The sequence below is a fragment of the Zootermopsis nevadensis genome, unplaced genomic scaffold (genome assembly GCF_977971745.1).
Source record: "Zootermopsis nevadensis isolate Lab colony 2312 unplaced genomic scaffold, Znev_1.0 Znev_ptg000050l, whole genome shotgun sequence".
Taxonomy (NCBI): domain Eukaryota; kingdom Metazoa; phylum Arthropoda; class Insecta; order Blattodea; family Termopsidae; genus Zootermopsis; species Zootermopsis nevadensis.
Window position 1 is genome coordinate 288879 of NW_028259182.1, and position 17139 is coordinate 306017.

Sequence of the window (17139 nt, forward strand, 5' to 3'; positions counted from 1 at the left end):
AAGTTCAACCACGGACTAAACCAAGATGTGAGAATTTCTTGGAAACCATAAGCACCACGTGGTAATCAAGTGCAACTGTGGCATAGATAACCTGTAACGCCATTTCAGTATCCCACACCAACAATGGAGCAAACCTCCCCTCCCCTTCGACTTAATGGCGATCAAAATCGCTTAAGAAAAGGATGACCCTCACAAATCCAAACCCCTTCCCATCCAACGAAGTGGCGCGAAAGCGCAGTACGCACTTGTTTACATTTCTCTGAACATTGATCATAGATACGTTTATAATATGGAGTTTATGGTATATATTCCCATTCAAGGGACACATTATCTGAGGGACTAGTCTTATCTGAGACTTGTTTGATGACATCAAGCAGGCTGGCTATCTTACCATGAAACCATGTACTATAGCCAGTACATTTTTCTGTTTGTCAGAATCAACAATCTGTTGGTGAGACATTGCAAAATATTTGGAGGAACGGTTTGCTGCAAATGAAGACATTAAGCCATATCCTGTATTTCCATTCATCCCGCTACATGTCGTTTTATTTTCCAACATCCAACATACAGGTACTGAGAGAGCCACAAAACTCATATATGACATTTATTTAGAGCCTTTTATAATTGGTGCATTGAATTCCAACAGTGATATAATCTTCTGACATGAAACACAGTTGAAAACACTCAAAGAATATATAAAATGCTCAGTTACTGGGAATGGAATGCACAAAAAACTTACAATGAAAGATTAAATGACAATCATATATACTATACAATCACTAAATTTCAAACAAAATTTTACATATCATATTTGGTGTTCTCATTTAGTTCTTCCTATCACTCAAAATGACTAGAAGTCGGAGGTATGCAAAACCAAGAATCTTGGTTTGGATCAGGAACAATGGAACTACATTTATAATAAAATAAAATGTCAGTTTCCGTGATAATTATATTAGTAAATTGCAAACTAATTTAAGATTGTCTGTAAACTCAATTCAGTCTTAAAGTACTGTTTCCATCATTCTTATGGTTGAAAACTCATTCAGTTTAATAATTTTCACTATGTTGATGTTCTGCAGCTAAAACAAGGCATAACAAAAATAAAAATGTAATGTCCATTCATATCCAAAATTATGATCTAGACAGTACACAAAGGGTTTCAAAGGACATTGCTACTATTTCATTTAGTCACTGTGAACATAAAATAGTACACTGTCTCCAATCGAGAAATTAAGCATGTTCTTAAGAAATCACACATTACACACACACACAGTAATGAAATCATCTTTGAACCTTATACATTTCATACACATTAACATGAATTAGTACATATAGAGTTGTCCAAGCTGAAGTTTCCAGTAATATAATTGATAAAGATTATTATGTTCTGTGATGCTATGTGATGTAATTCTGTAGAAACTGTCATATTTCAGAGTGCTTACTGCCATTTTATCAAGGCAATGGAATGTCAGTCAATATCTGCGAGACTACATGGCACTGCATTCCAGAAGACAGTCATCTTCATACTCAGTGCTGTGAGAACCTGAAATATCACTAAACATAAAGATGGCTGTCTTTTGGGTTGAGTGCTGTGTTGTCTGGTGTAAGTTAACTGACATTTCAGACGTACTTGTTGCCTCCATCAACAGGATGATGAGTCTCATCATCCTGGTGATTGAGGCAGACTACCTCGGTGCTGCAACACAGAAAAGAATCATCCTCATACCCACTGCTGTGAGAACCTCAAATCTCATTTAATATAGTTCATTATAGTTAGAATAAAACTAGATTAACAGTCTGCACAAATATACTGGTACTAGAGATTGTCTACATTACATACTGTAATGAGCTCAGATTTTCATGTCTTAATTTATTTGTTTTATACATGGATGCAATATATAGGGACATGGTGGAAGAAAGTTCTCGAAACCTTAAATAATCAGAATTCAGCCAATTCACCCACATTTTATCATTGTTCCCTTTTCAGAAGGTAAGGCTCTCTTCATTTTGAATTACTGATGCCAAATCAGGACCCTGCTATCAAGTTGTTATGCCTACATTCATTTTAAAACTGAAATATGAATTACTTTCCATTTCCTACTTTACTCCTTGAGAGAAATATATTATTGATGAGCAGATATTGTATACTTGAATATCACGAAGGGAAAAGACCATCTAGCATGGCAGTTAAAGGTTCAAGACAAGAAACATGATATATTCTTTGTAAACATTTTCCCATTTTCTTAATGCCTTCAGAAAAGTAGGGTGTTTTGACTTTTCTGGCCTCTTCCCACCTGGAATTAACTTCTGGGGTTGAAGAACTCATAGTACTCTGAACTATGGCAAGGCCCTCGTATTTCCTGTATGCCCAAAACTGTATAATAACACCACAATTATCAAGAGTGTGTAAAGGGACTTAAACCACTGTGATACAGCTTTCATGGTATTTAAAGCAAACTGCCCAAGTTCATTAAGATGTGTTCTTGTAAACTTTCAAGTTCCAAGTAAATCAATAATATGCTGTTGTGTAAATCATTTCTGTGAAATAATCTTAGAAGACATAAAGATCATGGTCAACATTTGGGCAGTCTCCTTTTTTCAGAGATGTTGTAGGTACTGAACACCATCACAAACTGATAATGTTCATCTCGTTACTGGATGCCACTGATGATAATTATTGGTTACAGTCTTGATGATGCAGCAGTGCATACAGCAAACTGTACAGTGGCAACAATGAAAGAGTTCTTCAGCGAATGCATCATTTCAAAGAATTTATGGTTATAATAACTCCAGAGTTGTCTTCTTCAGACCTACTGTCGGGTAGGGAACTATGTTAAAATAAAAGAATAGAAAACAGTCACTGAAGAACTATATGAAAACAGTGAAATGGGTCAGCAATATCTCTAGAGACTCTATTGTCTCTCAGCAAACATAATAAAAAGCATAAATCTGTGTTACCATGAAGGAGAAGGTCTTTTGTGAATAATTAGTCCCAAATCATGAGTTAAAGTTACAAGTTGCATAACTTTTTGCTTACTTTTTATAATAAGTCTGAAAAAAGCTGTATTAATAAGAACACTACATAAAATAAGCACACACTGGGCAGATTTATATCATAGCCTGAGGATGATTATGTAAGTTTTAAAGAGACACCAATCACTGTTGGTACAGACACAGCACTTAGCATCTTACACATTCAGTGTTGTCTCCAGTCCAGTAATGTTGGACTTGAATTTCTGCTTTATTCAGTCCTTTTCATACCTCATTGTAAAATGAAAAACATTGCAAGCATGAATTCTTTGTGACAAAGGAAATAAACTGTATAGCTATTACACTGCAGAAAGGCATAAATTGTTTTGTCATGTGTTTTTCATTAAATATATATTAAAATGTTATAAAAAGTTGTAGAACTTAATATTTCATGTATCACGATTGCTTGTCAGCAGTTTCAATGAAGTTCAATTTGAGGTTAATGCAAAGTAGGTTTTAATTAAATTAAAGTAAAAGTAAAGCTGTCCCACTATACACCATGTAGGTGCTTTGGGGGAGAGAAAGTATAGCTCCTACTCATTCTTGACCTCAGAACTAGATGGGGGTGAGTGGTCAACATCACAGCCTGGCTGCTCTTTACCCCCAGGAAAGGACCTCGGTACCCATTGGATAAGAGGCTGGGTTCACCCTAGAACTGGTCTGGATGCAGAGGCTAGAGGAAAAATCCTCTGCCCCAGTTGGGGATCGAACCCTGGTCATCCAGTTCATTTTTTTTAAGTCTCTATGGTCAAGATTGACCGTCGTGACCCCTTTCGGGGTTTTCTTGTGAAAGTACCACGGTGGTTTTTCCTTTGCCTTCTGTGGCAAGTATTTACCCACCAGACTGGAAGAGGAGACACAGACAAACATTCATGCCTTGAGCGGGACTCGAACCCACGGCCACAGCGGCCAGGCACACGAGGACCATGCCTCGGACCGCATGGCCACTGTGCCGGCATCCAGTTCATAGCCAGTCACTATACTGACTAAAGTAGGTCTTAATATGGATCAAAATAAAATTGCCTTGTAAATCCATAGTATAAACCTCAAATACCAAGTTCAAGTGAAAACTGTTCAGTAACTCTGGAAATGAACCGTGCAGATGGAAGACAAATTTGATCTCCCAATTACACCAAAGAGAGCCTAACAACAAATATGCTTCTGCTGTGCACACATGATAAATGTGATTATTTTATGACATTTACAAACTCCTTGGAAGGTACAACAGTTGCAAGAAGAACAAATTAACATGAAAATTTAAACGTTTTGGCATACCTGAACTATGTTAATAACGACATATATATTGATATTTCAGTTGATTCTGTAAATTGTCAGCTGTGAGAATATGAAAATATAAAAGTTAAAATATTACTTCTTCGTCGTATAAATAACTATCCTTGACTTTCACTGTTAGCATGTGTGCTTTTTCCAATATGCAGAGTGATTCAGAAGGTTAGGGCCAAACTGAAGGAGCTTATAGAGGGACTCAGACAGAACAACTTTCGATTAGGAGTCCATGTCCTCCGAAGTTATCCTGAGTCTGTCAAGGCCGTTGAAGCTAGGGAAGTCTGATAACATACAAAAGTTATTGCAAAATCGTGTGTTTCCAATATTCAGCATCAGAATTTTTCACATAGGATGAGCTGTTACAGCGCTACACTTTACATTATTAATAGCAAAAATGATGCAAATGTTACCACATTGACATGACAGCAAAAGAAGAACTTGATTTCTGTAGAAACCTGTTTCCTTCACTGCCACTTCTCTTTACTCCAGAAACATATCTTGCTTTCACTGTCATGTCAATGTTGCAACATCACATTAACTTTTTATCACTGATAACAGAAAAAGCCTAGTGCCATAACGGCTTGTCTAGGTAAAAAAATTCCAACACTTATGATTGGAAACACAAAATTTACAACATTTCCCTCTTTATATTTTTCTGTATTTTTCCAAATAACAAAGTTCTCCTATGGCCCTGTACTTCTCTACTGTAGAACTTCTCAAAATACAAAATCTATTTTTTACCACTCTGAAGAGTTCTATCCACAATGGTCCTCACAAATCATAACTTCGTACCTTAAATTTTTTGTATTCTTATGGGATTGATTTATCAATATTTAACCATAAGAATGTAAGATGTAAGCATAATTTCAATGCTCTGTTATAAATGTAGGTTATACATGTATGTCCAATTAATAAGAATGGAACAAGGAATGAGAATTTACCACCTACAAAACTTGTCACACCACATAATGTTGTATAAACATTCAAGTTCCTTCCATTAACTTATATAAATTGTAATATGAATACCTGTACATCGGTGAATAAACCATATCTTCTGCCAATGTTTCAAGAACAATCTCTGCTCTCATCCTCAGGGCTGCCGAGTAACAAATCAGATCCTTTGTTGCACACTTGCTGATGGTAAACTGATGGTGGACGGCAGCAACATTATACTACCTGCCATCCACCACTAGTTACCCATCAGCAAGTGTGCAACAAAGGATCAGATTTGTTACTCGGCAGCCCTGAGGATGAGAGCAGAGATTGTTCTCGAAACATTGGCAGAAGATGTGGTTTATTCACTGTTCAGCCACATGGCATGGCTTGTAACCTGAGAATCTTTAATCAATTTCAGTCACTGTGAAAGATTCACTTTATACACCTGTACATCACTTAACTGCAAACTCCATTTACATTAACAAAATCCTTCTTTTTTTAGTTCCTGGATACTGCAGTGCAATACTGTTTATCATCTTCCTTGGCTATATACTGAATCTGAAGAATATTACTTTAAATTCATAGCATAACTCAAACAATTTTAATGGGCTTCTTTCAAATCCAAAGTTCTGAAAGTGAGTTAAATAGCTTTCTCTCAATTATTTCCTTCACAGGAATGGGCTATTCAGTAATGAACCAACATGTGTATGCAATCACAGGAAATAAAATTACCACTCATTTGTATGCATAATGATTACATGAGTAATTTGGAGAGAAAGAGTGTGTAGAGTTTAATGTCCTGAGTTGCAAATCATGAAAAGTACTAGAATTATAAACTTTCTACATCAATAAATTACTGTATCAATAAAACACCAATCAACTACTATGTTAGCCATCATCCATCTAATTAGATTTGTAACATCCAAGTAATATTTAATCCTTGTGCATATAAATATTTTCATTTACTATTTTAATCTTTAGTGTATAACAGGGGATCAAAACCCCTGTAGTAGAAGATTGCCATCTAGCGTTAACTATTTAACAGTATGCTAGTGTGACATTAGCCAGCTAAATCATGTGTAAGAAGTGATGCATGAACAATAAAGGTGAAAAGCTTAATATGTATCTAGACCAGTGTTCCACAACCTTTCTTCACCTTTATATGTCAAAGGCACATGATAGCACACCACAAAATTTCACCTCACAAACAGGGGGTACAAAACTACACATGGTCATAAATTTTTATCTACATATAATCCCTTGTTCCATAAGAGTGCAGGCATATGAAAACCAAACATAACCCATATTGAAAGAAAACTCTATCAAAGATGAACCAGTGTGTTTGTGTGTGCGTGCACATACATACGCATATTATGAATTATAATTACGAAAGATATTTCCTTTGTCTAACTTTCAGATGCGAATGTACAATTTCTTAAAAAAAATCCACAGCACACCTGAAACCTTGTGGCAGCACACTGCTTGCAGAACACTGATCTAGACATTATTTTCATACATTTCCTGTTGTATCATTTCTTAAAACACAAAAGCAATTAACAATTTATAAATGATTAGCACATAAGAAATAAGTTAGCACACAGACATAAAACATCAAGGAACAATATAGCTTCAAGAACAAAGGATCAAGAGTTGGTTTAACCTTCACAATGCAAAAAATGATTCAAAGAAAGTGAGCATAAGGACAGGAGATTATGGCTTTCATTTACATAAATAAAGCATATGGCAGTCTAAATACAAGTAACATTTGGTTTCATATGCAAAAACTGAATGTAAATGAACACAAAATCCAGACATTGAAACACGGTTTTTGAAATATAACAACTGATGGTAATAAAACATTTTAAAAATATTTCATGTAACAATGTTATGAATGTAACTGGAATATTATCTAATGAAACTAACTTCACATTTCTTGGATATTGGCATATTCTGCTAAAATGGATACGTATAAAGATTAACTTGTAACACTTCACATCCACCTGATCATTATATCCAAGAAGGAAATTTTCAGAATAGTACCTTAACACATCTCTCATAACAAATTTCACAGTTTGAATCATTATCATTATTATTTTTGAAGCTTTAATTGTATAGAATTTTCAGTTACTTTGTTCATCAAACCTTCTTAAAAAAAGATATCTTTGTTTTTACATAATGGATAACTGATTTTCACATGTATGCCAAGTTTAGTTAGTAGCAGCATTTTGTTTTATTAACATTTTATTACACTTCTCTGTGAATCTGGGCAGCTATATTTCTTGTAAACTTAAAAATAAAGTAAGGAACATGGTACTTTCATCTTTCTGACGTATTATAGATACAGTGCTTACTGATTATAATATTGAAATGTGTGACAGCTACTAGATCATAATCTCATTGGAGGGCTAGAATAACTGCTTTTGGTTTCAGTTTCAAGAAAACTTGATTGTCATTAAAGTTCCTTTCTTTGGGCAGAGATGAATATCAACACGTGTTTTACCAAAAACAATTCTAAATGAAGACACCTGAGAAAGTTACAGTTAGATAATAAATTTGATATCTGCTCCTACTACTATAATAGAATGATTGTTCTAAGTCAGGCATTACACTTTAGAATTTCCTCTTTACTTCACAAAACATCAGATAATAAGCAGCTGTATTCATCTTCAGAAGGTGAAAAACTATTCATTGCACTATCTCAAAGAAATGGAAGAGAGCCTCTACATTTAACTAGTTGATTGCCAATGTTCATCAAAATAATATTTAAAATTTCAGTTCCCACTTCAAGGAAAATAACTCCATTACAGATATCACTTGGGTAATGCTGTTTAGAAAAATGATTGCCATTTATTCTGATAATTATAAAGAACACATAAATACACTCTATGGGTAAAGTGAAGAGTTACTGAATATTAAAGCATGAGGCACATAGTTGCAACTGTGATTTAATAGGTTAACGAATTATGAAAAGTGATGGATCACTGTCAGTATAATCCCACAGCTGCACAGAAATCAGTCTAAAAATCACTGCTGTGAGATGGTACTTTAAGCTATAATTCCTTCCTTTCACATCCATTAATACACCTTATGGTTATCATCTCATGAATCAGTCAATGAAAATCATTAAATAACCTAAAAATAATAAGAGAAAGGTTAGATTGTTTGATATAACTGACAGATTTTTTCTTACATGGTTTCATAAGAAATATATTTATTTTTGGCAGTTAGTACACATAATACTTCTTGTCACAAATTACAATAATAAAGAATATGTGCATAAGTTGATGTAGCAGACCATCACTTGTTATGTATGGAAGTATCAAAGAGAAGAGCATTTCCTTGAAGAAAAGTACATTTTTAGGTGTTCTTTACTATCTAACATGAAACATGAATACTTTATGGTCCCGTCCATATGTCATGTTTTTCACAGGGGAACTGAACCTGCATGACTGGGGGTCACTGTTCCTATAGAGTTACTAAACCAGCTTGGCCAAGATTTACTGTTCGTATGGAGGCAATCAACCTGCTTAAGTTGGATGGGGGAGTGAGTATACCTGGAAGTAAATAACCCGCAAGACATTTTTGAAAGAATGACCTACAGGATTTAGTGTGAATAACATTTGAAATGTTAGTGTACTCCAAAGAGTACTCCTTTCCAGTATTGCTGAAACTGTGTACACCATTTGTCATAATCATAAAATCGATATGATGAAAAGTTCAGTTAAATGATTAATGGAACACCAAATTAAAACATGATAAATAAAGGAAGTCAAATTACAAGATACACAGATGCCACAAATTCACCGAAGAAGTTCAAAGTGTGAGGAAATATGTCTCTGCATTATCTAGCTTTCTCTAAATATACCAAATAAGTGTTTACTGCTCTCTGGGAAAGTACACACTGCTTCTGGTAGGATCTGAAAATAGTCCTCATATCCTTATTAATAGTGAAGATAAAATTAATCATACACACCTAAGTGTAAATTGTTTCACACAAGCTTGAACACTTTTACATATACAAATTCAAGTTTCAGTACTTTGTTAAGACCACTTCATATGCTGAATATTATACACACATAATGTGCAAGATAATCTCATGGCTGCTTACTATAAAAATTCACATCAACATAATACTAATATACATCAATAATATTTCAATCCTCAGCACTGCACACTGCACTGAACAGTAATGTACCCATAATAAAAATAATATATATGTAAATATTTTTGACATTATTTATCCACATCTATCTCAACAGTCTTAGTTTAGAACTAATACTGAAAATAAATTTACATTTTTATTATCTTCACTCCTAGAAGCAGATCTAAACAAGTATCAATCCTACTATCACGCTCACTGTAATATTCTTAAGATGCCACTGTGGATGACTCAGAAATGATCATCAATTCTAGCAATTATTCCCATGTTTTTAAAATCCTGTAATACAAACAGGGCACAAGTAATAAAATTAAATATGTGATCGCAGTAAAACATTATTTAAATACAACTTAAAGTCAGATTACTGTATTTCCTCCAAATCAACAACAGAACATTACATAACTTATACACAATTTTTTAAACAAAATCATTATAATGAAATTACTTTCTCACCATTTTATAAAGTATACTGGCACAATGAAAGGATTAAAGAAAAGAGAAACATGTAAAGTGCAAAGTGTGGCCTGAGGTTTAGAGCTGTATTTTGAATGCAACCCTTCCCTGCTCAAGGCAAGCATGTGGGTGGCTGTATGTGACATAGGCACTTCTGGAAAACTAAAAAGACAATAGGAAGCTAACTAAATGAATGTCAGACCTATGCTCATGCAGTACACCTCCATTCCTGTTCATATTTCACATGCCTCCAGGTTTGGGGAGGTTTGTGTTGTATGCACGAATAACCTCTGACTGCGTCACTGCTCCTCCTTCCTCTTGTGAGAATGCAAATCCATCTGTAAAATTGTAAGAATCATAAAGTCACATGTACAACAAAGGGAATGGAACAAAAACACAAGTACACTAGACTGTAGGAAGTTACAGTACAGTGTTATCACAACTCCAGAGTTTTAAAGAACTCATTAAATTAAAGTGAGTGTTAGAATTAACCACAAACATTCAAATGCTTTTCAGCATATTTAAATATGCACTTCATTTAGAAATCCAACAGAAACTTTATTTCAATACACATGTGACCCAGAATTTTGATTCTTGTTTCTTCTTTCCTGTTGCTTTTAAAACATGTCCAGATATAAATCAAATTTGATCAAGAGACCATTAAACTGGGTAGCCTAATCAATCACATTTTATTAAGTGTATGTTCAGTGACAATGTTCCAATTTAAATTTAAATTCAGCAAATGTAAAAATTAAATGTGGCATGAATGAGAAGGTATGTTACATCAGTAAATTTTCAGAGTTTGGAGATGCTGTGGAAGCTTCTTTACACTTTTAACTTCATCCAGATTCACTCCCTTATAGTTGGGAGGCTCCAGGTTCAAATCTTGGTTCGCAGACTGCTATCCAGACAGAAGAGTTTTGTGACTTTCTTCAGTTCCTCCAGGCAAATGCCCAGATAGCATATTAAATTAGGTTATAACCATTTCCATCCATATCCTTTCCAATTCATTATTTATTAAACATTCTATCACTCAGTGATATATAGTGTGATCTACTAAGTGTCATTAAATAAACAATGAATAAAAATAAATTCATTCACATATTCCAATAGAGATGTAGCAGTTTTAGTCAGTTAATTTTCTTAACAAGTTCCATTTGTGGTGGATGGACATCCTAGAACTTTATCTAATTCATTACCCACCTTCTCCTAGCCTGATCTAACAAATTTATTCAAAAGCATACTAAAATGATCTGCCAAACATTAGTACTTTCATACACCCATCTACATGATCTTACAAATAACAATAGCAAAATTTTTCTGCAGCAAATGGCAACTGATCAAACTACTGTCAATCTATTATCTATTGTCAATCACCAGGGCACTCCATTCCGATGATGGAGCTAGTAAGCACTTCTGAAACGTCAGTAAAGTACTTCCAGACTATGCGATAAATCAATGAAGAAAACATCCATGTATAAGGTAATGTTTTTGAAAAGGACAAGAAAAGTGTGAGGTGCATGTGCAGTGTGTATCACCTTACTCCTCACTCCACACTAAGAACTTACAAGTAATTTGGTCCTTGGTCCCATGGTATATAAACATCTATGCAACAGGCCATTCACATCTAAGTCTGTACACCTGGTTACTTCAAAATAGGTAGTACACAGCAAAACAAATTTGTATAAATGGTTATTTATATACTTTTAGTTATCTTAAATACACATTATGATGCAACCTCTAAAGTTAAAATCTAGACACACACACAAAACAAAACAGCATGCAGTGTACTGAAAAGCTTGAAGTTGTGATGCAGCTAAATTATTTCTTTAGTATAAATACAAACATGAACAAAATATCTTCCAAAAAAGGCAAGGGTGAGCTAAATAGATCTCATTTATGAAATGTGCCAGTGCAAAAGACAGAACTTAAAGGGCCATGAAAGAATCTGGTTATACAGCAGTACTAACTAATTAAGTTGTGAATAAATGGATAATATGTTACTTAATGCTGAGCCAACTGAAGATATTACATATCATAGAATAATATGTGAGAATGACTTATCAGGGTAAAGATAAAATACATTACTCAGCAAAATATTTAATACAACTTACGGGAATCTGCATTGACTGATACTTTTTATCCTGATATTATGTAATACAAATACAGAGAATGCAAGACTGGTTTTATTTTTAATAAAAGCAGACCAAGAAGCAAGCACTTTTGCATCAGGTAACTATAATGGTTATAATTGCATAATGTGTAAGGAACTGGTACTGCCAGTTATAGATTTAATATACAAACTCAGTATAGGGCAATTACATGATCATTGATACTTAAAAAAGCGTTATGAAGAAGGTTTATATCATTAGAAAAGCAGAAGACATTGATAAGAATTTATTTTTATATCAAGGACTTAAAGTCTATTAAGCTTATGTGAAGTGCAGGTTTTTAATCATCATTATGAAGGAAATCTTACAGTTCAGTCTGTAAAACATATCAGCAAGGTATAGCAGTGGATGAAGATACGTGCATATGGCTAATTTTAAAATCCAAAAAAATCTCCTACTACTTCTGCCACATATTCACGTCTGTCTGCATTTGGTGGCAACATGAAATTATTTGAGAAATTACAGGTTTAACTTGTCACTTCCCTTACAAACATTTACCATTGAAAGTGTTAACATTTATTTACAGAACACAAGTATGACATACTTACGAGAGAGTTCCACCTCCATATTTACCCGTGTGGCAGAGCGTCTGGTGAATGTAAACACATTGCGCACATTTTTCAGAAGTCGTGCAGTTTCCGTCAATCTGGAAATATGATGACGAAGTGGGATTTCCCCCAGAAACAAACAAAGGGAACCCATCTTATGTCAGTCTCCAAACTGATGATAATAAATCTGCTGGTGCATTACATTGCTGGCTAGTCACAAACATAAATTAAAAACAAGCATTCACAAGCTGATGTTCAAAAGCCTTTTGTATCTACTATTCAGAGATATTCATTATCCAAGAATATACTAATAATGAAGTTAAAAATAAAACCTTCTCTTGATAATCAGCCATGTCAATTGGTTAAAAATCACAGACATTTCAGGGACCATCTCGGTCTCTATTATTAGGACTGTGATGTAACTGTATATCCACTCTGTCTCATATACGTACTTGCACATAGCATGTGTTTGAATCTAAGTGCAAGTCAATGAGGGGCTAATGTGTGTGGAGTCATGTGGAAGCGCGTGACTCCACACACTGGTTCATACTCAGATTCAAATAAAGACTCTGGACAAGCGCATATAAGGGAGGGTCAGGATACACAGTTATATCACAGCCCTAATATCAGGGACAGAGACTGTCCCTGAAACGTTGGTGATTTTTAACTAAGTGAAATGAATGATAGACTGAGAAGATTTTTTAATGTTAGTTCATACAACAAACTTGTTTTTCAAATCTTCCTATGTCTGCAAATATTTAGAATGTTTGCTCTTCACTACTACAGTTTATACTTCTAACACATATTATTATAAGACCTCCAAAAAATGAAGAACAACAGCTAGTTCTTAAATTGGACTGAGTAAGGTGAAGCTACTGGAACCATATATTTCAATAGTTAAGAAAATAAAGTTCAAATTAAAGTTGACTAATAATTTTTGCAGTTATCCTTTGATCACATTATATACACTAAAAATATACATTATCTTGAAATGACTGAAGTTCAATTTAGTAAACTTTTACTTTATGAACTGATGTGTTATTTTTACAACTGTCATGCTTCTTAAAATGATCTGTTTAAGACATCACAAAAATTCTAAAATGACTATGCAGAAACAACAGAAACAAGAAATGACAGTTTTTGAAATGTATTGTGTTACTTGCATGACTGACACTACCTGTGGAAATGATCCTTAATACACAGCACAATGGTTACGATTATGGGAATATATTGTCAAGTTTTAGATTATTTTACCTCAAACATTTGCTACATATTGCTTGGCTTAATTCAGAAATATTTTCACATAGCTTCCAAGGTACTTAAAATTTCTTATAAAACAATGAATCCCAAAATAAAGAAAGAATGCAAGAAATAATCTTGGGAATATCATGTATGTGAAAAATTATAGTGAATAATATAAGATACACAAAGTTCCTGAGGTCCTGTTTTTTTTTGTTACTGATAAAGAGTACTATTTAGTTTTTTGATCTGTCTTTTTCAAAACACTTCCAACTTCTATGAAATGCCACACTTTATACTAAGTTTTACTTTGGACAAGTTTTTGGATCACAATTTTTATTATTTGAAAGGTGAAAATACATTTTCAGCTGAGTTAACCTCTGATAAGACATTCCTCATGGAAACATATATGATGATGACCAAAATTTCACCATAGGCAGTATGACTTTTTTTTCCTGCGGTAGACAAATCACATTCGGCTAATCCTACAATATTGGAATAAGTCTGTAACACATTGATTGTGACAGTGTACAGAAGTGTTAAGAAGTTGCTGATGTGTACAAGATCAGTACATACTGACAAGTACCATTTGACATGACACTCTGAAGAAGGAAAAGTTCCATTCATATAAACTGCAACTATTTCAACACTTCACACAATAGGAAAGCCTGAATAGCAACCAGAACTTTGTGGTTTCCCAGTAAAACTAAAAGAATTTGGTGAATGAAAGAACTTGAGATACACGTGAAAAAAGAATCCACATTGGTTCTCTGAAAGCAAACAGCCTAGAATTAGATGAAACTGGTGTGGCTTATGAAATATGAATTTCAATTATACATTCTGTAAATGTACTCTACTGTAAATGAAGAAAGTTATTTGTATATACTAGATGGGATAATGCCACATGCCGATGAAACTGGAGATAAACCAGAATCCTTCACACAAGACACACCTCACCACATTATTTAGTCCATTTTATCACTAGCTAGATAGGACATTTCCAAGACACTGACAGGTAGAAGAGGGTTGTGAAATAGGTTCTCAGATCACCTGATTTAAATGCATTTAGGTTAGTTTCTGGGACCAAGTCACAGGTTTACACCATAAAAATTAAAAATGCATCTCATATCCAGCATTTAATTAAAGAAGTCTGAAATCCATCAATGAGCTTGTAATTTGTAAACCTTTAGAAGTAGCAAGTAAAGGGCCACTTTGTACCAATATAATGTGGGATAATTTTAAATGACAGCCATCATGTATGGTGGTGACCAAGTAAGTTGGCTCATCACTTGTGCACCCAACTCATATTTTGGAGGAATACAATTTGAATCTTGGCCAAGAATGAGGTGTAAGAGGATTTCTCTGGTTTCCCTCAAATGTTTCCAGTGAATGACACAATCAATTCCATATACTTTACACTTAACTGTGCATAATCATGGATTCATTTCAATTGATGATGCACATCTCAGAATATAATACAATAGGATTAAATATACTTAAAAACTGAACAGTCACACAACTCTCTGTCTGGATATACAACTATGCACCATGACTTTGCTGGCAGAAAATACATGTAACATGAAATGTTGATAATGAATTGCAAGATGTTTTTTCAATTCAGAACAGTGTATACAGTACTTCAGATGCCTCTGTTCTTAATGTAGCCACACAGTTAAACAATCAGAGATGATCTGGTTACAGAGGTGTGTCACAGAACTTTCTGTTCACCATGTGTGAATGTTCTGTAAATTTATGTACCTTGAGCATCGTAAGTGTATAACACAATAATACTGTCTTTACCAGCAGTTATGGGCTTGTCTATACAATCTAGAAAGCAATGTGGAAACAGAAAGGCAGGGGTCACCAACCTTAAAATTTAGTATGGGCAAAGTTATTAATCTAAAAAACAACAACCACAAACTGAAATAATTAGAATACAAACAGATTTCTGCTTGTGTTCTTAACATCAAGACACTTTTGAGAACATTGCTTTGGCACACTCCATCCATAAAAATAACTTGCCCAAAGTACAGGTAATAAATAACTGTCTTAGAAAGTGTCACACCCAAACCCAATGATTAATATAAAATCTGACCACATCTTGAAGATTTTTAACTCCTCTGCTATGAACAGAGATTCAGTTCATATAGCAGAAAACACCACACATTTTGTGATCATCAATGATTATTCAGTATCCAATTATGAATATTTTTAGATTTTTGTAGGCTCCCACAAATCCTTCACATGGCTCCAAGGTGTCTGTAAAAATATGGCTGGTGATCCCTGCTATACGGCAATGCCCGTAATCTCATTACAGCTTTATTAATAAGTTCAACAAACAATTCTACAATTATTTGCTTCTACACAGTTCTCACTCAGATGATGATTACACTTCAAAATGTGCACATTTAACCAAAGATCTAACACTCCTAATGACAAACCCCAGTACTTAATTTGACCCTGAGCCAATTCAATTCAGCTCTCATCCTTACAGCCACGTAAAGAAAGAAGTACTATGTATCCAAAACCTCTTTAACAGGGGGGAGAGGAAGGGAACTCCATCCACCCAAAGAAGGCAGTTTCAACATAAGTATTGAAGATATCATCTTGAAACTCTGACACTAACAACAGCACAAGCTATCAGAACATATACACAATTATTCACTAATGGCAGCAGCAGTAATACAACAAGTTCCATATGATGGCCAAAAAATATGGTATCCAGGTGCAGCACCTAAAAGGTCTCAAAATGACCTCTTGACACTTTCTGTAATACCAATCAGCTTTTTTACCTGATAATACAAACAATATTACTCTACCGAATAATATGTAATTAAGCAGAAATTTAATTCCAGCTCAAACACTGGAATAGCACAGATTTACTTTTTTAAACAGGGTACTTCAATATGGGACCAGAAATTCATGTGACAGAAACATTAATGTATGGAATTAAGACCAGATGTCTCAGTTACAGTTCTGCTTGACTTCCCAATAACTGAAGTTTAAAATCAGATCACTGAGTAGTACATATCAAGGACTGGACAACCAAAAATAGCAACACAAATCAACAACAACACACCACAATCTACATAACTAAAACTAAAAATATAAAACATATGCACACTGATTTAAACAGTAGCAGTGCAAATAAGTAAGCATATGCATTAAACTTGCGCACATTTCAAACAAAAAACATGCTTTTTCTTCTCTCATTCTGTAATTGTGTTGACTCATTTGTTCATTAATACTTACACCTTGAGAGCTGTCCCAGAGCATGCAATGGGCTGAGGAACAATGATGAGAGGGAGAGAAAAGA

At 34.3% G+C, this 17139-nt stretch overlaps 1 protein-coding gene across 22 annotated transcripts in view; it reads right to left on the reverse strand.

Moving 5' to 3' along the window:
- Window positions 1–511: 511 nt before the first annotated feature.
- ATP8A (ATPase phospholipid transporting 8A1) overlaps window positions 512–17139 on the reverse strand; it is a 95963-nt gene continuing 79335 nt past the window's right edge. For 12 of the 22 annotated variants that reach the window (XM_087360856.1, XM_022061037.2, XM_087360846.1 and 9 more), the window contains 2 exons: window positions 12585–12682; window positions 512–10203 (listed from right to left, as the gene is read on the reverse strand). In XM_087360856.1, the coding sequence (XP_087216982.1) occupies window positions 10106–10203; window positions 12585–12682 (196 nt within the window). In that variant the 3' untranslated portion in view covers window positions 512–10105. Of the gene's footprint in view, window positions 10204–12584; window positions 12795–17075; window positions 17108–17139 lie in introns of those variants that run through there. The other 10 variants (XR_015538709.1, XM_087360866.1, XM_087360863.1 and 7 more) reach the window with 7 other exon arrangements.